Source organism: Electrophorus electricus, chromosome 1 (assembly GCF_041902795.1).
Source record: "Electrophorus electricus isolate QZ-2024a chromosome 1, ASM4190279v1, whole genome shotgun sequence".
Lineage (NCBI taxonomy): Eukaryota > Metazoa > Chordata > Actinopteri > Gymnotiformes > Gymnotidae > Electrophorus > Electrophorus electricus.
In genome coordinates, this window is record NC_137497.1 from 6,041,078 (window position 1) to 6,062,820 (window position 21,743).

Genomic DNA, 21,743 nt, shown 5'->3' on the forward strand with positions numbered 1-21,743 from the left:
GAAACGACGGCACCTCCCAAGACATTTGAGAGTAGGGCCTGCGAATGAAGACTGCAGCACGGGAAACCGATAAGAACCGAGGAGAGAACAGATACGACTCGTAAATGAAGCATTTTTTTCAACCGTCATATTTAGTACTCGTTTGCTGGGCTGCAGTCCCGTTCGGATTCTGTGTGTTCTTTTAATTTATGCATTTTCCTTTCGCGCCAGAATTAGTTTAGGCATGTTACTGCCTCATAATGGCCGATTCATTATATTGTCATTGTTTTTATGTTGAATATATAAAACCTTAATTTTAAGAAGGCCTCAATTTGCTCCTCAGCTGGTCGGTCACAAGCACTTCCAGTTAGAAAACAGAGCAAATATCCTGGTCGCGTCCATGGTCTAAACAGCACCCCCTGCTGGACTACATTATCATTCATCATCGCGTTAAATGATGTGTCAGCAACCCAAGCCAAGCGTGGTGCCGAACGCTGGACTGCCCGTCCGCTAATTGCACGGCGTTTTAAGATGAAAAATATGTTCACTGTTCAAAACAGCAGCCAAAAGCGTCTTAATGCGAGTCCTTGAAAGATAGTCTGCACCTTGTGCACTTTCGTAGGAGCCTGACAGATGGCCTTTCAGCACTAAAGGGAAAGAGCTCTCGTGGTAGTGTCTGCAACGTCGATACAGATTAGACTGAACTGAGATCAGCTGTACAAGCTGCTGCTTCAGAGATTTTTCACGCAAAAATATCATCAAGACTGATTTGGGAACAGTTTTGCTGATTTACAGGCGCCTTAAAGGGAGATCACCCATTCTGCACCGTCCTCCTCACCAGCCGTCACTCCTCGTCCTGGCTCTCAAAACTGGAAAGCCATCTGGTCCAGCACGCAAAGACAGCTTAGACTTATGGAAAGCCATCCAGGCCAACAGCCATCACTCAACGTCTCTTTACGGTTCTCAAAGGACAGCACCGTTCCTGTACTGCTTATGAAAGTCCTCCAGTACTCTGGTTATCAGGCTTGATGAATCCACAGTGTTTGCCACAATTAAAAGTGTGAAGTACAACACACGTCCTGGTCCTGTTAGCGTACCTGCACAGATTTTGAAATATCCGCTAACAAGACAATTATACACAGCCTAAACTTTGGGCAAATGTAAACCATACCACAAAATGAAAGACAGCCGTATAATTACCTTATACAAGCGTCAGGGCTTCAAGGTGTCCTGTGAAAAGTAGGTGGGCCATTTCTCCATTGAGGTCTTTACAGGCATCGGGCCCGGTGCAGGTAACAGAACCACCAGAAGGGGTGATGCCACTCTGCAACCATGGCAACATGCTGCAACCACGGCAACACAGCCTCCTGTCCAGGTCTTTATGCGCCAGCTGAGGCAGGCTCGGGGGCTCCAGGATTGGGCTTCGCTCTCGCCTACAGTGGCATCATCTTTGGCACAGGAGTCACTACCTGAGCCACCATCGCTTACGATGGACTGCCTGGTGTGTGTGTGTGTGCGTGTGTGTGTGTAAGAGAGGTGTGTGTTGTAGATTTGCAGGACAGATTTTTGCTCTGAGGAGACAGAGTTGGAAAAAGGAGCAAAAAGACAAAGTTCACACACTAAATTATATTATACATATACACACACACACACACACACACTAATGTATCACACCCCTGCATAATCCCACACCCAAACAGACACACACCCAAACACAGATACACACATCCACACACACCTACCTCAGTATTAATGTCCTGGCAGCTAACTAACTAACCGCAGAGCACTGGTTGGTGACACATAGTGCATGTTCATGCATGCACCCTTCTCCAGTTTCTGAATGCATGCATGCATCAGTGTCTAGCTTTGTGCGGGGGTTTTGTACAGATAAGTCTGAGGCTCTGCATGTGTATATAGTAGTGTGTGCATCTAGGCCCCGCTCATAAGTCTAGGAGTGTGTATGTGTGTGTGTGTGCCTCTCTCATAAGTCTAGGAGTGTGTATGTGTGTGTGTGTGCCTCTCTCATAAGTCTAGGAGTGTGTATGTGTGTGTGTGCCTCTCTCATAAGTCTAGGGGCGTATATGTGTCTGGCTTAGTGGTGTGTGCATGCATGTCCACTGTACTGAAGTGTATATAGCAGAGTGTACATGCATGTGTGCATTTTTGTATGTGTGTATATGGTGTAGAGGCATGTACATTCAGGTCTGCCCCTTTCAAGTGTGTGTGTGTGTGTGTGTGCGCGCATGGTGGAGCAACTTTCCTGTAGCACTGCTTGTGTGGTTACGAGATGCTGACGGTGAACAGTCCCAGGCTCTGCCCTACTTTTACCCACACGCGCACGCACACACACACACACACACACACACACACACACACACACACACACACGCGCGCACACACACGTCAGACGGAGAGTCAGAGAGGGGAAAAGACAGAAAGAGGCAGCCTGAGGTGTCAGCAGCGTTAGCTAACTGAGCGACTGCTTATCAGCAGTGAGGTGCTGAGTGCGTCGGTAAACTCCTGTGGGATTAATGGCCTAGTTAGCGCAGACACTAAGCAGGATTAGCCTCTCCAGAGGTGGACACGGATTCTCAGCCTGGCCTTACTCCCAGCAGGTTGTTAGGGGGAGGGCAAACTCACACAGGTAGGGGTCACCCCGTCTGCCGCCGTACCACACAGACAGGCTGCAGCAAAGCTGCACGATTCATACAAACACCACTCAGCGCTATTTAACCAATCCAGTAGCAGGGGGTGGAATTTACTGGCTTGCAGTCCTCCCCAGTGTGTTCGGTGCACCCTGGCTTTGTTCAATTCTCAAACCAGATGGCATGCAAAAGCGCAACAGCCAAAGGGAGGTAGTGCACTTTTTTTTCTTTTTTTTGTTGTCTTAGGTGAGGTGGACACCTGCCCCACAGCCACCAGGTTCCCCTGATCAGATGTATACTGGGTGCTAGATAGGTTCCACCCCACAGTCTCCGGGTCATGGGACCAGCTTCAATCATCCCAGCAACCTGAAACGCTCGCCGTGATTCAGTCAGATTTGCCAACATTGCACAAAACATGCACGACTCTCTATTCATTCTATAAACACACTACTAGAAAAACATTACTGTAATGTCTTTGATTATTTTTGTGACATTTATTTAGTTCGTTAGTTATTCTAATATTCATCTCTGAAACTGGTCAGTGCCATATTCTCACTTAACAGTGAGCAACCCCATTACAAACCTCTACTGACCCCTGCTGGTTGATGTAAGAACTGGCCCAACAGTCATGCATGTGTAGATATTCAATACTCAGTATAAAGCTAGTAGGTGAACAAAGGAACACAAAACCTACATGTGTTTAAAATCTTTTACTGGTGTCCACAAAATAAACTGGCTTCTCCAGACAATCTTTCATGGTGTGGTCTGCATATGCATGTATATGTATCCCTCCATTTCTATATCATACTATATGAATATATTTAGCTCTATACATAATCCTCTACAGAAAAGTAAAATTCAGAAATTTATTTTGTTCATTCATAAATACAAGCACAAGCTTTTCTAAAACACTTCTGAACATGAGCTGAAAGTATTTTTCTGAACAAAATGAATGGGATTTATTTAAGTAAAACAGGAAAGATTAAGTGAGTTTTATTACCAAAATAAACAAACAAACAAAAAACACCAAAGAAAGAGGTCAGAGCCAGCCTTCAGTTCTCTTACAAAGTTACTTTGTCTAGTACCGGTACGTACAGGGGACAAATATCTTTGTTGCTCACCATATTACAAGGCAAAAACATGTACAAGATGACCCAAAAGCCACAGAAAGCTAAACCAAAGCCCCTGCCTGTCAAGACTGTGAGCAGCTCCTCTGTTGAGGTGACCGTTATCTGCTCAGCCAGTTGCAGGCCAGGGATGGCCCAAGTGCGTTTGCAGACACCTGTGCGGCGTCCACACCTTCCCAGATACGGTGATACAATTCAGGTGTAAGTGATGCGCATGCGCCCTTCAGCAGAGCTCCGGTCAGGTGACCTGCAGCTCTCTGTTAAGGAAACACTGCCGTGTCTTAATGCGTGCCCTGGATGGGTGGCCCACATGAGACAGTATCCCCCAGACAGATGTCCCCTCCGCTTTCCGCTGCAAGGGGACAACACACACTGTGTGCCAATCTGGATGCCTTAAAATAAACGCAGAACTCGTTAGTAGCTATATGGCTGTGGGTCACCCCCCAGAGATGCTCGTATTAATACAGACACAATAGGACCCTGAGAAAATAAAAACTTAAATATGTGTTTGGATATTTTTCTAAGTTTATACAGTATACACACACACCAAAACAGAATGGCACTGTTGTATAAAAAAGTAAGGTAGAAAAAATAAAAACATTATAAAAAAATGCATACAAGTAAACATGTCTCTGCTTCCGAATGTGTCAATCTTTCCGATGTGTTTACTGGGTGAGAGAGAGTGAGCTGGACAGAAGGGTTTCTGCGTCGTCCTGTCCTTGGAGTCCCCCTGCAGATGGTCCAGCGATCGGGAGCCAGCCGTCCTCCGTCATCCACGTGGAGCAAGACTTCCAGTCCTGCGTTCCTGTTCCGGTACCTGACCCCCCACCCCTGGCCCACCCCCCCAGCAGCTGAGCGCTAGATCTCAGGGCGACACTGGGCCCTGGTTTTCAGGGGCTCCATTTCTACAACGTGATCCCTGGATCTCTTGTTCAGGTCCACCACCCTGGGAATTACGGAGGACCAGCGGTCTGCCACGGTGTCCCAGACAAACAACATCATCATCAGTGCCCAGCAAGGCGCAGACAGGTTCATGACTTAGCCCGGACAGGCAGACACTGCGGCATGCATCGCATGCAACATCATGCAACATCATGCTTTCAGAGGCTACACTGGAGTCTGATCGTGTGTGCAAATGGAGCTCACGCGAGACCCACCTCTCCGAATGCTTCTCATGCTCTGTCTGTAATCGAACAGGTTTTGGTCTTTGGGTCCTGGATCCTCATTAATGATGGCCAGGTTCTGGTTCCAGTGAGACCAGTTCACCTCATCCACCCTGCAGAAAACCAATCTGATCATTTACTGTTTAATATTTCGTCACACTGTTGAGTTGAAACAGATCCCACATACCAAGTGATAGGAAATCCAGCTGTACAGCCATTTTCCATAATCATTGTACATATTTCAGTCTAACATGAGAAAAATAGTCAAAACATCGGGTAACGGCGAGTAACCCAAAGACATTAAACACATTTAGGATTAGCAAGATGTGTCACAAACAGATGATTACATCACATGCAACCCATCATCAAAAAAAGCAATTGAATCGCATTTCCATTAGAGATGCCGCAGAAAGGGCCACACCTGAAGCACCAGCGCTTGTCAGGTGTGTCGTCCCAGTTCTTGCCCACGGTGACCCACTCGCCCACGCGGAAGGACTGACGCAGGCACGCTGGGAAGGAGCGCTCGATGTCCAGGATTGTGGTGGCCCACTATGGGGGAGGGAGAACCAGAGAGACTCAACTTTGAAAGGGCTTTTCCCTCGTCATACAGCCCTCTGTTTACCTGAAGTTACTAGACAGGACACCGGGCTAATAGCAGAACACCTACCTGAGAGCTGGAACGTGCCTGCCCTGTATTACTTTGCGTGCGACAGTGATCCTAATTTAGAGCAATTATCAAAATAAATACCACCAAAGTAAACTCCTCTGTCTCCCTGCAACGCGACCCGCCCGTAGTTCCCAAATGCTCCCGCTCGCTACCATGACCGTAAGGGTTGCCAGCAATCCCATTAAGACAGCATTTAAACCTGCACGGTCAGACACCTGGGCTCACCTGAACTTTCCAGATTTTGTGGCTTTCGTTGGACACCAGATTGACGGTCTGACCCATGAGGGCGATGAGCATGTTGAGAAGAAGCACAAACGTAAAGATGATGTAGCTGATAGAGAGGATGAGGGACACCTCGGGGTACTGGCTACCCTGGACCATGTTATCCACGGCGCCCATGCCAAGGGTCAGCGTGAACAGATTCATCAAGTAGATGGAGAAGCTGTAGGTGTCTCGGCAGGTGACCTGATTCGAGTAGGTGCATGTGTCGTTCTTGCTGTTTGCCGAACAGACAGGCAGCAGGGACACCAAAGCTGAGGGCAAAACAGAGCTGATAAACAGATGAAGTGCAATTTTTGCCAGACCGGATTTGCCAGGATGCTAAAACGAAAACTCCGGGGTTAAATTAATTAAGCACGTCCCTGCTGGAAAGAATCAGGCTCCTCCCATGAGTCAACATCACATGGTTTATTCCACAGTGCTCCAGCGCTGGAGGCCCAGCTGGCTGGCCTTACACGTTGCCATGTGAACGCACCTGAGCAAAGGAGGCTTAACCTTCAAACTCTGAGAAACTCTACTGAGTTCTATGACTGAAGTTTATTGCAATTGTTACCTGAGGCATAGCCAACCATGAAGAGACCATACACCAGCAGGAAGCGGAGCAGTTCCTTGAAGACGATCTAAAAACACAAACAATAAAAGACGCAGTGGGCCGGATTCAGAAAGCTTGACAGGAACCATGCTACACCACTCAAAATGTGCCACATGGTATTTCCTTCCTATTCATTAGGTCACCATGGTGATAATTGTCACGCCACTGTCAATTTTCACTTGTGCCCAAGGTGAATACCAACCAAAACTAACATGTAAACGAGGTCAGACACATTAAAGACCAAGAAACAGTAGACTGATCGACTCCAGTCACGAGAACAGTGGCATTCTGAAAACTGTCAGTTGTACGTAACTTTCACCAATAGGGGTAATACCCGTTTCTGCCGAGTTTATGGCATCAGTACTACCAGTAAGTCATGGCAGAGGAACAAAATTGTATCAGCGTTTAGTTCATTATTTGTAGAGTTTCTTCCTTTACAATGTCAAATTGCATTTCTGATGGCAAAAGTTCACAGCATTCTGCATTTGTGTTCAAGCACCTGACCTTCAGTTACATGTACTCCTACTATTGCATTTGCAAAGTTTACCATCAAGTTCACTCCAAACAAACCACAAAAACCGCCTTTTAAATACATTCGTCTTTTAGCTAAATGATTAAATGCTGTTCACGAATTGCATTTGTGAAAGGATCATAAAATCCACATCGGCTTCTTACAGGGTCAGTTACCATCAGACAGGTTCAGGTGGTATTCTTCTGCTGAGAGGTATTTCATTTTATATCATTAAAACTACACAAATGAGGACAAAGTAGCACCAAATATCACTGAAGCTGTTTTTTTTTTAAATCTCCATAGAGCTTTTTACAAAATCAGACAGCAGATGGTAGTAGGACTGAACTTCACCAAAAGTACCTCAGACAAGACAGGCTATAGTTACACTTTTGGCCTTTGGTACAACATGCCACTGCCTTTGGAGACCTGAATTCTTCTAGAAATGTTCTACCTTCTGGATCATAATGCTGTAGGTTCCCGTGAGTTTGAATCCTCTGGTGAAGTAGAGGGTGTTTATCCAGCCCAGGACCAGGGCGAACACCATCACGCCCCGGTAGACATCAATCCCCAACAGGTACAGCACCACCATTACCAGCACCAGCACTGAGTAGAGGAAGCTACCAACACAAGAGAGCATGGGGGGGATGGGTAAGTCAAGGGTCCAGAAGGGTTTCGTGGCAAAAGATTTTGAGACGGAAACAAATTTTGGTTTTTTTTTAGATCCTTTTGTCAGATGTTTAAAGGGTTTAGTAAAGTACAAATTATAAGCATTTCAAAGCTTTAAAACGTTTTATTGACAAATACGTCCAGTTTAAGCGAAGACTTAATATTTACAGTGCTGACCCTTTTTAAGACTTCTGCAATTCTCCTTGGCATGCTGGAAATTAGCTACCAGGCAAAATCTTGACTGATGGCAACCCATTCTTGCCTAATCAGTGCTTGTAGTTGATCACAGTTTCTGTGTTTTTGTTTGTCCACCCTCTTTTTGAGGATTGACCACAGGTTCTCAATAGGCTTGAGATCTGGGGAGTTTCCTGGCCATGGACCCAAAATTTCAATGTTTTGTTTACCAAGCCACTGGGTTATCACTTTTTGCCATGGTGCTTCAGTATGTTGGAAAAAGGTTAGTGAACACAGTATTTCACTAGTCAAAGCCTCACGATCCATTTCATTACTGTCCCTTGGGAATGCCACATGCTATCTATAGGGTTTATACAGGTTTTGAAGCCTTTGTTTAATGGGAATTCTGTAGTGTTTAATGGAGAGTCCTATATGACCTAGGGCTGTGTGTCGAGCAAACTGGTCCTTAATTTACTCAATGTTAGGCATTATGTTTGCCTTAGGTTGGAGTCTGAACACAGTGTGGGTTGCACGATGCTCCAGGCCACTGGAATTTAGGAATTCAGATGAATGCCAACATGGCACATGGCAGTGGACTGGGCCTTTTCAATTGGACTTTAATAAAATAAAGAAGATATAAACTACGAAAGCAGGCCAAAGCAGGGGCCGCAGATTCCACCTCAGGAGAACAGAGAGACTTACAAAAGGAACTGAAAGGATCCTTCAACAAAAAAACGCTTTTGTGCCTTCTTCAGGAACAAATCCTTAATCTAAAAGGGAGAGCGAGAGAGAGAGCGAGAGAGAGCGCGAGGTCAAAAAATACATCAAAGGGTAGATTATTTAATCCCGTCAGAGGCGGCACACTGAGTGTCGTCACGGGTACAGTTTATAATCCTGTCAGCGGTACAGTATTAAGTGCCATTAAAAGGTACAGTTTCTAATCCTGTATTTAATGATGTAAAATGAAGGAGCGGCATCGTGTAAATGAAACTAAACGCTTTGCCTATGGACTGTCCAGAAAATATGTAACTTACACATATGCATCTTAAAAAAAATGTGTGAGACTCACATTAGTTAAGAAGAAGAATATTCCAGAAACAAAGGTCAGAATTTCCCCAGTCAAACGCAGTTTGTCTCCAGGGCTTACATAGGGATACGGAGGCTGAGGAGGGACACTAAGAATTAACCCAATTTTCACATGCAGTTAGACACTCACTCAAACACATACACCCACACATGTGAATGCAGTCTTTGTCGCGCACACATACACACACACACGCCTGCCTGAAGTATTTACCTTGCCATCAGGTTGGTAGTAGGCAACAAGCGTGAAGATCATAATGGTGATGAGGTAGGAGATGACGCTGATGTAGAAGGTTATCGCTCCAAACTTTTTCCACTTGGCCCTCAGCAGCTCATTAATGGGTTCCACGGCCATCATTTCATAGCGGTTCTGATGGTCAGACCAAACTAATCAAACACCCCCATAAGCTTTATGCTTATACATGTTAAAAGGTCTCTATAAATAAAGTTAACCTCCCCACCAACAACAGCCCCCAGTGCACTTTATGGCATGGCAGAGCTGAAGGCTTCATGCCCTCTGCTGCCTCTCTACACCCGTTTCCCTCTAGTCGGCTACCTCTATATTGCTGTTGTAGACAAGGATCTCGAGGACGGAGACGTTGTCCCTGCAGGTGTCCAGGAAGGACAGGTCGTACAGAGACGAGTAGACCGGTCCATATGCCCAGTCCTTAAACTTGCGGCACAGGTAGCGCGTCTCGTTGTCCTTAATCTCCCTCTGGATTATGTGCTGGAACAACTGAGGAAACATCTCCATATAAGCCAAAGCCATGTATTAATCCCTGCTTTAATGTATTTAATGCAAAAAACCGATCTTGTTTACTCCAGAATTTTTTTTTAATGTACTCTCAGCATCACCACACTGAGGTAGGGAAAGCTTTGTTGGGAAATTGAATATCATGGCACCACATGGCCATGATGGCGCCCAAAACTCACCAGAAAGTCCTGCTTAAGCCTGACAACCACCCCCTGTTTAAGTCCTGCTTATCCCTTATGACTACCCAGTTTGAATCCCTTCGAGGCAGCGATCTGCTAAGAACACAATGGCCTACATTCTTCTAGAAGGGCTAATGCCACAGTTGGGGTGTTCCGTCTTCTGTGCTTTACCTGAAAGTCCCCTCTAAACGTGAGCGTGCCCTCCATCCCAATATCAGTTAAGCGCCGACACGACAACACCCACATCATTACAATCATGATCAAAAAACACAGGGACCAACACAAGTTCCCCGTTTTTAAGGCTCCCCATGTGTGAAGCATCAGGTGCACCTCACCCCGATCTTGCCCAGCTTGGCAGTCATCATGAGTGGGGTCATGCCCTCGTTGTTGGCCATCTGCTCAAGGTTGCACTCCGGGTGGAGCTTGGCGCTCTTGATGAGCAGTGTGTCGTACATCCTGGTGATGAAGCGCGAGTTGTCCTGCGTGTTGTCCGCCACCTGCACTAGCGCGTGCAGCACCGTGTTGCCCCGCGAGTCCTGCCGCCGCAGGTCCGCCTTCTTGTGGGGGTTCCCCAACAGGTAGTGCACCATGTCCACCTGGTTGGTGCAGGCCGCCAGTGAAAGCGGCAGCTCCCCTGGCCAAACAACAGAAGCAATACCTTGTATTTAGGTGCTGGCAGAAAATTGTGACTATTATAACAGATCATAGAATTTGTTCGTAAAAATGAATGGATGAAGTTACGCTTATATGGTACCTTTCAAAAGACCCAAGAATACTTTACAATAGACACACAGCTTTTACATCCAGTGAAAAGCAGCAGCCAATTGCTCACGACATATTCTCAACCAGACAGAACACCCCCCAGGGGTACAACACCCAAGACAGAGCACCATCCACCACTTGGAGAGAGGACAACACCCAGGACAGAGCTCCATCCACCACTGGGCATGAAGACGTACAGTCTTCACATCCATACCGGTACAGCTAATTTTTACGCAACCTTTTTGGACTGTGGGCAGAAACCCAGACAGACACAAGAAGAATATGGAAACTCCACCCAGATAGGGACTCAAGCTTAAGTCCCTAGTGCTGAGAGGGAAACTAGAGAACGTCTAAAGCAAAAATAGGTGATGCGAGTCAAGTGAGTGATCTTTTTAAGTCCAGAAGTGTTGGTCGTTTTCAGAGCTGATGGCTTGTGTCTTATCTACAGAAGCAGCTATGAGTTGGTTTGTGGATGTGCCTACAGGTAGATGGGTGAAAGGCTTCAGTCTGCACTGGATCAGTACATCCTCCCACGCAGGTTTAGGTGGAAACCTCACAGCTATTAAGAGACAGCTGCCAAACACAACCCTGCGCCTGTTCCAACATCCAACATCTGGACACTTGGGTCAGCCCGACCTCGGTGGAGAGCGAGACCAGAGACTGAAAAATCAATAATCGGAAATTCAAGCTTCATAAGGGAAAGCCGCCAAGGTATATGCGTGCACTTTGATCTGAACGCCAACGTTATCAACTATGCAATTAAAGCGTCTAATAGACCCCTTCTAACACCAGACCAAGAGGCTTACAGAGAGTGAGATGATCCATTGCCAGGGGTGATGGATTACTTTCATGTTACTCCGCGTGGCGGCGTTTCCCCCTCATTGATTCCGCACACACCCCGAGAGCGGTTAGCACAATCGCTAAATCACATTAGCCCCCATCGCCTGCGCCAGGTTTTAGTACGCGTCGCTGAGAAGCTCCGCAGCAAATTACCTCGCCCGCTCTGGTTTCTGCTGGGGGGAGGGGTGGGATTATCACCCAGCAGCCGTGCCCGGCGCAGCTGGAAGTCATATTCGGGGCATTAAGCAGCTCCTGATCGCTCCCGACCCCCACCCTTACCCTTGGAGAAAAGCTGCACTTCCTGGGCCCTGACACTTTGGTTATTTCAGACAGGAAGGGGAAATGGAGACGGATCATCGCCCAGCTAGTTAAACAGTCTGAGGAGATCCTGGAAGCCTGTGGTTTAAATGGGAATGATGTAAACTGCTATAAGAATCTGCTCCTGATTCCCATGCGTCTGACTCCCAGAGGCCTGCTCCACAGGCTCCGTGCTTAACCTTTGACCCCACCCTGTGACAATTAGTGAAGCTCTTTAAAATAATATGCTTACGAGTTTGAGAGGAAGGGAGAACACTAGGGGGCCAAACCAGGGTTCTGGCATGTCACAGTACCGCAGAGTTCAGAGAAACCCGATTCTTAAGAGACTGCATAAACGAGGCAGCCGGGCTCGACGGAGCGTCCTTTGGTCTTCCCTTGTGCTAAAATGTCCCTCGTCCCGCCGAGAACCACCAGCAAGAAAACCGGCCTCAGGGACAGTCCAAGGTGCAGTAGCTCCCTTCCATCACCAGGGGGCAGTAGGTGTTAGTGCAGCCAGGCAGGAAGCCTTGAAGACTTTGATGATGCTAATGCCCTGTGTGCAGCCTGCTTGTTTACTTTGAATACACAGCACAGGGGCACCTTTCATTCTCTCATTCTCGCTCTCTGTCTGTCTGGTCATGCTGAACATGGTTTATAAGTGACATAATCTCAAACAGTTCCACCCACCACTCCTGTTTACCAACAGTCAGCCTCTGAGTGGTTTAATTGTGCTCACGCCATCAAACGCAACGAGGGCTGGGTCTGGTCACCTGAGGTTACGGTACCGCCCAACATCTTTCATCCACTCTTTGATGATGATGTTGATCCTCTCCTTTAAGCCACATTTTAGTGGATTTTTAAAAGGTATCGAGAATCACGAACATCAACGCCATTCTCTGGAACACAAACTCCAGAGAACGTGTAAAATGTGATTCTATTCTACAGACAAATCTAATTTTCATGACTCAATGGAAGTAGTCTAATTCAGAAACATCGAGTATACCTAATCCTTAGAAAAGGGACACTGTCAGACTTTTTCTCTGTTGAATATTTTCTAAAAAGCCCTCATTATACATTCATAAATTCAACCACTGGCTTTGATTCTCTGAACAAATTAAGCCTAGTTTTGGACCAAGTATTTAGGACTTTCAGCAGAGCCAGACAGGAGTCTCCCCCCCACAAAATTACTGAAGATGACGTAGTTTTCATCATGTCTGACATCACTGAGATTAAATGAAAGTGCAGTGGGTTTAATAACGAACGCGGGACGTGGATTACTGATCTTGGATCAGTTCCTGCATTCCATATGCTACTCAGTGCTAAACAATACTTTTACCCCTTCTGTGTGTAAATTCTATCATGGGAATGCTATCATGGAAACATTAACATATGCTTCATATGTCACATGGTAAAAGGATCCATATGCATCCTGTTATAGAGCAAAAATCTTTTTTTTTTTGGAATACGAAGAGCCACCTCTGCCCCCACGCTGGACACCAGAGCAGCGAAGCTGTGTGTCTGTACAATAAGGCCGTATTATCATAAAGTATGTGCCTTGCTGGAGACCATCTTGCACAAACCAGGAAAGTCACTGGTTTAGTTTCGCCAATTTGAACTTCCAAAATGTTAGTGCTTTTAACCTCACTTTCTCCTCTGTATAAAACAGACCCTGTTTTACGTCTTCAGTGAGATTTGAGAGGTAACGCGCCAAGCTAAGAGAGAGAGGGCTTCACGCGCCAGGCTTCAGGACAAACGCTCGTCTGTTTACATCATCGCAGGAAACAAGCATGACTCTTCGCAGGAAGACGACGGCCAGTTCAAAGTGCTTCTCAGAGCCTTCGAAGCACGCGAGGACAGTAAAAGCTTCGAGGGCGGAGTGTCATCAGGCCAGATGGCTGTCCAGCAGCAGTGCAAGGTGACAGATGGGGTCATGGTGACAGACGGGGGACTGACCGAAGTAGAAGTAGCCCCCCTCCTCCCGCGGCTGGAAGAAATGACCGCGGGCCTGCGCGTGCACGTCGGCGCCCTTCTCCACCAGCAGCTCGGCGTAATGCTTACAGCGTCTCTCGATGGCAATGTGCAGCGCTGTCTGACCTGCGCCACACACACACACACACACACACACACCAAGAGATTTGAACGTCCACAGCATTGTGCATTTGTGTGTGTAGAGAGTTGATTCATTAAAGCTCCAGCTCCAGCCTAAATTCGTCCTTTCACTCCCACGTCTGAGGAGTCAGACACCCCATCACACGCGGCAGGCAGTGCTCCACCTCTGTAACAGGCCAGCAAAGCCCAGTGTTGTGGAGAGTCAGGACTCTCCCCGAGCACACCACGCTCACACAGTGCACAGAACTAATAGAAACACCTCCTCCTGTTTGGAAAGGATTACAACAACGTAAGGCAGTAACGTTCTACATGTAACCACCCAGGTGTGACTTACCGCAGACCTTTTGGGCTTTTTAAAAAAAAATAAAATAAAAAATTCTATTAGTTGTTGTTGCTTTTAGCATTGGTGGAAGTCAGGTTCACTCCACTCACACACCTGGCCGTGTATGGATGCGGGGCTAACATACAGCCCACATCTTTGAATGTGTAGGGAGCCATGGAGCCCAGACAGTCTACACAAGGCAGGCTAGAGAGAACAAGGCCTTTACTCATCTAGAAGTGGGTTTACTACTCACTGAAGCCCACCCCAAATGACCTTTCTAAAAGGTGTGCATTAAGGGAAGAAAAACTAAAGTTTGGAGTCAAAGCAAGGGACCCAAAAACCGGAGACTTGGACTGAAATGGCGACCAGCAGGTACCATCTAAAGAGCAAAGTAATTACCACAAAACAGGGTGTGTTGCTGCTGGCCGATCAGAAGCTTCCGAATCCAGGCCTGGGCCTGGGCCTGGGTGGGTGTGTGTGTGTGTGTGTGTGTGTCTCTGTCTGTCCAAGCCCAGGACCATGTGAGTGTATGTGTGTGTGCAAATGTTTACACTTTGTAATGGGAAGGGTGGAGACTACAAGCAACACTGTACCTTTCACAAACCCGGCTTGTACTCAGTCACACACGCACATACACACTTTAGTAAGAAATGCCAGTGTGGCCATTTTTACACCCTCTAGAAGTTCCCACAGCATGGTCAGAGTTATCCTTTAAGCACATGTTCAGAGACCTCCAGACAGTTTAAGAGAATGGGATGTGCCTCTGAGCAGACAGGCCGGGGGTGTGAGGGGGCGGTGGTATTTACCGCGGTAGTAGAAGTCCCGGAAGGGGGTGTTGATGAACTCGTGCAGGTTCCCCGTGTCCTCGGCGATGTCCACCAGCAGGGGGATAGTGTCGTTCCTGCCCCCGTGCAGGTTCAGCAGAGCCTTGGACAGACACGTCTTCCCTGTGGACGGCTCTGGACAGGAGCGAAGGACCAGTCAGTACTCGGTACTCATTCAGTATGACCCACAGGGCTGTCCTGGTGAGTGGGACCCAGCTACTAAACTACTGAAGTGTTGGTTCACTCAACCATTCACTGGCTCCCTTGAGGGTGGATGGCACGTTTATGGTGCAAACGTTCATATGAGCTCCACCGGGGACCACAGCACGTGGTGCAAGGTGAAGCCCAGGTAACCGTCTCCACACACCCTTCGTACGGCTACAAACGTACATCTGAACTGTATATCCGCGATTTATCCCTCTATGAGCAGAAGCAGGCCTGTGTACATGGGGAGCGAAACCCTGTGCTGGCCCTTGAAGAGGACTTCTGTCAACTCTCCTCATTAGGTTCCCTTTCTTCACCGGTCACCTTGGCCTGCTCATTCTCGGTATACACGATTTCTGTAAAGCTACTGTAATGACATCACGTGTACTAAAATGCACTACATAAATATATTTGAACTGAATTAAAACATTTACTCTCAGGGTGTGTGTGTGTCTGTGCGCGCAGTCTGGTCTGCGATTCCACCGACACAGACCAGACTGCACATTTAAGCGGTTTGCTGTGAATTTTGACTGCCGCGTACTATGTGAGCTGTGAATCTGTTGATGTTTAACCACTGTAATGGCAGAAATTTAAACCCTGTTTCCTCCTCCTTAATGAAACAGTCACAGAATAAAAGATTCATTTCACTGCTGGCTGGTGATACTGTGTTTTTACACACGTACACACAGAGAGAGAGAGAAGTATACAAAGTTTCCAGAGAAAGAGTGTTTCAGAAAGAGATCCTTCCTTCCTTTATTGATAATGAGAAGAATTATTCAATCATCTTTGTGTTCACAGACCACACCTAAACACACTAACCACAGTGATTTGTGTAGTCATTCTGACCACAAAATTTTACCACTCAAAATAACAAGTTTGGAACCTCAGGCTACCGGCACCTGCCTGGGATTCACCTTTGAACTCCTCGTCCGTTAGCCTCTTGTTGTAGGCCCTCAGGTACAGCAGGAGGCCACTGAGGTTGCGCGGGTCCCCCTTTACCACAGCATCGAACAGTGTCGCGCGGGTGAACACCTTCAGGGTGGCAGGGGAGTCCGGGGAGCCTTCATCCAGAGACGTCTCGTTCTCAGTCTTCCTACAAAAGACAAAAAGCCATTTTACAGCCGGCACGGATAGTACTGGCACAGTCCTGGGGTGAACTGCAGCTGGTATGACCAGCGACGCCAGGCTTCCAACATAGCATTTGAGGGGAGATTTGAGCCATCAATAGTCGTCTGTACACCGAGAGAAAAAGAAAACACGCACACTTCCTGACGGAACAGCGCAAACATTACCTCAACCTTCTGCCTGGAACCCACAGCGCATGAGCCATTTTTGTAGCATAAGGGAATTAGTGTACACTTGGTTATCAACAACAGTCCTGGGCATTCACCATTTTATTCTCTTCTGCTGATAAATGTGACTACTGCAGGATGCTTGCTCCTGGAGATCTACCGCCCTGCAGAGTTCAGCTCCATAACCCCACTCCCAGAGATCTACTGCCCGGCAGAGCTCAGCTCCAACCCCACTCCCAGAGATCTACTGCTCGGCAGAGTTCAGCTCCAACCCCACTCCCAGAGACCTACTGCCCGGCAGAGTTCAGCTCCAACCCCACTCCCAGAGATCTACTGCCCGGTAGAGTTCAGCTCCAACCCCACTCCCGGAGATCTACTTCCCTGTAAAGTTCACAACACACCTCAAACAACACTTCAATGCTTTACCTCTCAACGCTAGAGTTTACCGATCTCCTGTATCCACCAGGCTCACAGTAGTGCCATTACCTATCTTTCTGTTCTGCACGAAGGAGATTTGAATTACAAATCCGAGAGAGAGCCGAGATTATTTCAGCTCGTCACCCATTTGAAATCAGGTTCATACATTTTAAAACGACATGGAGTTATAGTGTATGGTTTCTGTATGACTAGTGTATACTGAGGTCCTGACAAAAACATCCATCAACCGTAACAGTGAACATACCTCAACGTACACACCTCCATACCTCCATACCTCCGTCTGTACATTAGCGAATACATTTTCCTTCTTCTGCAACCCCCTCCCCTTTCTCTTAAATGGGTATATCTGCATTACGTAACCGTAACCATCATGGGTTCCCATCCCATCCGACAGGCTCGTTCCCTCACCCTCGGGGAAGTTTCTTCCGCCGTCGTTTCTGGTTGTTGAGCTCTCGAAAAGACCCATAGTCAAAGAGAGAGTCCATGGGAGCCTTCTTGGAGGCAGGGGCCATGGGAGCCTCGTACATATCTCGCAGGTCAATCGGTACGGAGATGCCCTTCTTGAAAGCACCCTGGAACTTGTTCCGGAGGTTCTGCCTGCTTTCGCCAGGCAGTTGCCCGGCCTGGACCGAATCCTGGGGTGGTTCCTTGGGGGCAGAAACATCATCCTCGTCAAGCAGTCCAGCCAGCGAGGACAGAGGAAAGTCCCCATCCACCAGTACTTCCCTATCCTTGTCCACAACCTCACTGGAGGTTGCCGTGGCTACAACATCATCAGTGGGTAAGGAGTTCATCGGTGTCCCGGTCAAGCGATGTTGCCGTAGTAACTTGGAGGAATTCTACAAAGGAATCAGCAGAGAGGAAACTTTAATAACAAACTCTCTCATACTTTCAAATACTGGACCAAAACAATGGCTCAGAAGAAAAAAGAAAAACAAACAAACAACATAAAACAAACAACTCCAATTCTAGTTAACCAAAAAGAAAAGTGAGATGTGTACAAACCATGAAATCATATATTGATTATAATTTTGCACAGGCACGCACACACACACACACACACACACACACACACACACACACACACACACACACACACACACACACACCAAATCAACATTCCAAATGTAAAAACTAATTATAAATAAATTGCTTATTTTGGAGTCAGACTCATGAAAAGGACAACTGAGGGAGCATCACAGACATAATTGCTGGGGTCATTTTTAGACTTTTTAAAAATTTGATGCATCATTATAGTTCAAAATTGAGAATTATTTGGCCAAACCTTTTTTTTTTTTGGTAACAAATGACAAGCTTGCTCATGACCAAACTGACAAAACTGAAATGGATGGTCATGCACAGAACATTCAATCGTGCAGCACGACACCGCGCTTCTCTAACCTACACGTTGCCCGGCCTATGGCCCAGAGTGCCCCGCAGTCTGCTGCTCCCCCGCGGTACAGGCGCTGACCTGAGCTCAGTGTTCCACACTCTCTTTCTGCAGGTATGGTCAGGACTACGACAGGGCGAGCAGACCCCGGATAAGCCCCCACTCTCCACTCAGTTGTCTGTTAGTCACCAGCTCAGAGCAAGCACAGTACCACCTGACCCGTGACGTCATACATTTGGGAAGGAAATCCAATTTTCCACTGCAGTTTTCAATATTGACTGTGAGCTTCTGAAGTGAATGCCACGTTTCAGCCAAGACCGGTTCCCACCCCACGGCGATGTGTAAAATTTGCTTTTGAAGTGCAAATGATAATTAAGTTCTAATATGTACTAACTCATTATAGCCTGTCAAACAGGCTTTGTTTGGTTTTTCTCTACAGGATTGGAGATCGTCTTCCACATATATGATCAAGGAAATGTGTACAACCATCTTAGCCCATAGAAAAATCAGTATTATATGAGAATTATGTTTGCGGGTAGAGACGCATGACGGGATAGAAGCGAAGCAGTGAAGACTTTGGTGGAGAACTTTCTAGGTGTAACCCAGGAGAAGGTTTTAAAAGCCACCTCTGTTTGCGGTGCGGAAAAGGTCCACTCCCCCCTACACACACACACACACACACACACACACCTTACCACATTCATCCCTCCAGTTCTGTGTCGCTCTGCAGTTCCTTTCCACGGGGTAGCAGGGGTTTATTCACTCAACCAACCTGTAAGAAACAACAACCACATGTCCAAACAAACTCTGGCACAGTTTCCCCTCCCTGCGCTACAACTGCAAGCCTTGGAACGTCTCCGTGGCGCTGTCCTGACCAGCCGGTGAAGCCTCTCTTGGACAGACAGCTCCGTTTACTGGATTAGAAGCAGCGGCGGAAGAGCCACTAACGTTTCTCTGCCACAGAGCAAACAAAGTGGACTGTAATACACAGACCATTTGGCTCGTTTACATACAGCATACCACTGGTCACAAAACAGACACATCTGTTCGACGCTCAACCAGTCGCTCAGCCTCAACGGCATGGCGTCGCGTTACAAAGGTGGATTCATTCGCATCCTGAAGCATTTGAACCGGTTTTAAGTAGCCAGTACCGGCCACACCCACCCTTTCTGGGGAATGTAGAGGGTGTAGTGCTGGCTGATGGGGCTGCAGAGTGAAAAGCTGGTCAATATTAAAATCAGACCTGTGAACCACAGACACTCAATCGCTACTAAAACTGGGTTGTTTTTTTGAATGCTTGATTATATAACAACCAAACAATGTATGCGGAATGGTTCTCTTACAACATGTGCGTGGAAGACCAAGCCAAATGTTCTACAAAGTGGGTCAATAAAGTGAATATTTATTTTAATCTTAATCCACATTTAACACTGTGCCCAGCACAGGTTCCAGCGATTGACTCAGCCTCCACCCCTGAGTCACAGTCTCTTGCCAGTTCCACAGGGACTTTTCCAAAGGCAAGCCATCAAACCGATAACCCAAGAGCTCTCTCCCAACAGACAGACTCTGCCTCGCTGAGCAAACTAGAATGCTGGTCTTCCTCAACTGTCTGCTTTTATGGTTTTACACACCAGAGGTTTATCGTCTCTGTATGTCACTGTTCTGTCACTTTTCAGTAATCTTCCAATTCCAGCCTTGTTCTCTCTTTCACACACACACACAACTAATTCTGACCAGACATGCCCTGGGACTGTGAATAGAAGCTCCCATTATCTCTGAAAGCCGGTTTAACAATTTTTTTTTTTTGTTAAATATATACAGTGAAACAGGAGACCTGTACCAGCATGAGATGGACACCAAAGCTCAACCCAGTACTCCCTCGGGTCAAGTCTCATGGCGCTCCCAGGTTTTAGAACTCCAACAGGAGATGCTCTTCACATCAGAACATCACGTCCCCAGAAACGTCAGTGGGAGCTCACACCACAAGACCGAGCCCAGAGACGGACGGCGTTGATAGCAGACGCGTTTGTTTCCCCAAACGTGTTGCGTTAAGATTCCCAAAAAGCCAAAGGCTGTACTGAGAAAACAAACATCTACCAGAAGCACTTAGCCTCCACAGAATGTTATCCTTCCGACAGACTGATAGAGAGAGGGAGAAAGAACAGACGTTATTCTGCTTTCTCACGTACAATGTCAGGCTCGGAATGATCATTTCTACTGTGGGAACCACTATAAAATATAATACACAATACACCAACTATATATGTACACAATTCACTATATATTATGTACAATACTCTATGAAATACACACTATATATTTACGATTCTGAATCAAAGCCATTTACAAATCATTAAGACACCAAGTTATAACAATACACTTAATTTGATCCAACAATTAAACATAAATGACATACAACAAATCAAAAGTAGCTAAAAACTCTTACCAGAAGAAAAGTGATTTGTTCCTATGAACTGAACGCTTAAACTGCGCGGATTTCCCCCCCCAAAAGAAATCTTAGACTATTCTAATTTTGTTTAATCCGTCAAAATCCGATTCCTTTAAGATTATACAAAGTTTTCTGTATGATTACGTCTGGAAGCCCTCCAGAGAGGTTGAATGAGAGCAGGTCTGACATTTGTAAAAGTTTCCGAACTCCGTTTAAGCAGTGGAGATTTTCTTTCGCCGCCCCTAAACTGAAACATCTAAAACACGCCAACGACTCTTGGCAGTGTCCCAATTAAGATCCCAGCCTATAGGGGCAAGGGTGCGGGTTAAGTAATTGTAGCCTTCGAACTGAATGTGACTGTACTATGAGGACTGATGCGAAGTTTGACAGGTTACCGGTTAGATAATGAAATGCTGAATGAGGAAAACCGAATAGACCTGAAGTGTGGGAGGGAGGGAGACGCAGACTAAGACTGTATAATTTAATTTGCTACATTTTCTAAACAAAGTGAACAAGGCTTTCGTTAGTGTAGACACCTGAGAAATGCCACGCTGAATGTACTCGTTATAATCTTGAACTCACTAGACAATGAGATGACCTAGACAACAGTAAAGACGTTTCATGAAAGAAAAAAAAAACGCACCACAATATTAAAACAAACGTCATGATGTCAAAGGTTACCCCTAATTAGCCTACTTTTGAACTGCGATGACCTTTTGATGTAGTAAAGGTAAGTGTGTAGACAGCTTCGCCCCCTTGCGTTCGGTGGAGATATTGCAGGGCACTGCATTGCCCACCGCTGTGGCGTTCGCTGTAAATGCTGAAAGCTATAATATAGGGAAAAAAATATTCCCCACTCACCCTCCTCCTCTTTAGCCTTCATTTATTCATCCTTTATTCCACTTCGACCTTGGAACCTCCAGCCAGTACTCAGCACAGATGTTTCCGTACACCATACCAGCTGGTTGGTTATGGTATTCCATGTGCACCCTGCCTG

General features: G+C 46.6%; 1 protein-coding gene across 3 annotated transcripts; it reads right to left on the reverse strand.

The window, feature by feature from the left end:
- Window positions 1–3,319: 3,319 nt before the first annotated feature.
- On the reverse strand, window positions 3,320–21,121 carry trpv4 (transient receptor potential cation channel, subfamily V, member 4). 3 transcript variants are annotated; one of them, XM_081710033.1, is made up of 17 exons: window positions 20,744–21,113; window positions 18,993–19,069; window positions 17,316–17,746; window positions 16,092–16,270; window positions 14,956–15,108; window positions 13,672–13,812; window positions 10,155–10,453; window positions 9,443–9,622; window positions 9,101–9,256; window positions 8,873–8,965; window positions 8,506–8,573; window positions 7,415–7,580; window positions 6,414–6,480; window positions 5,807–6,114; window positions 5,336–5,463; window positions 4,909–5,027; window positions 3,320–4,582 (listed from the first exon to the last, which is right to left on the reverse strand). In XM_081710033.1, the coding sequence occupies exons 2-17, from the start codon at window positions 18,999–19,001 to the stop codon at window positions 4,521–4,523; spliced, it is 2,559 nt and encodes an 852-aa protein (XP_081566159.1). In that variant the 5' UTR covers window positions 19,002–19,069; window positions 20,744–21,113; the 3' UTR covers window positions 3,320–4,520. The 3 variants fall into 3 exon arrangements, with proteins under 3 accessions (XP_081566159.1, XP_035381737.2, XP_081566163.1); XM_035525844.2 differs by lacking the exon at window positions 3,320–4,582 and adding an exon at window positions 4,593–4,722 and having other exon boundaries at window positions 20,744–21,115; XM_081710037.1 differs by lacking the exon at window positions 3,320–4,582 and having other exon boundaries at window positions 4,890–5,027; window positions 5,807–5,854; window positions 20,744–21,121.
- Between the last annotated feature and the right edge of the window lie 622 nt (window positions 21,122–21,743).

Excerpts from the sequence above, each read along its gene's own strand:
- trpv4 (XM_035525844.2), bottom strand. Across the intron at positions 8,966-9,100 it reads ACTACCAACCTGATGGCAAG|CCTCCGTATCCCTATGTAAG; the intron begins GTAAATACTTCA and ends GTCCCTCCTCAG. Across the intron at positions 4,723-4,908 it reads CATGAGAAGCATTCGGAGAG|ACCGCTGGTCCTCCGTAATT; the intron begins GTGGGTCTCGCG and ends ACACCGTGGCAG.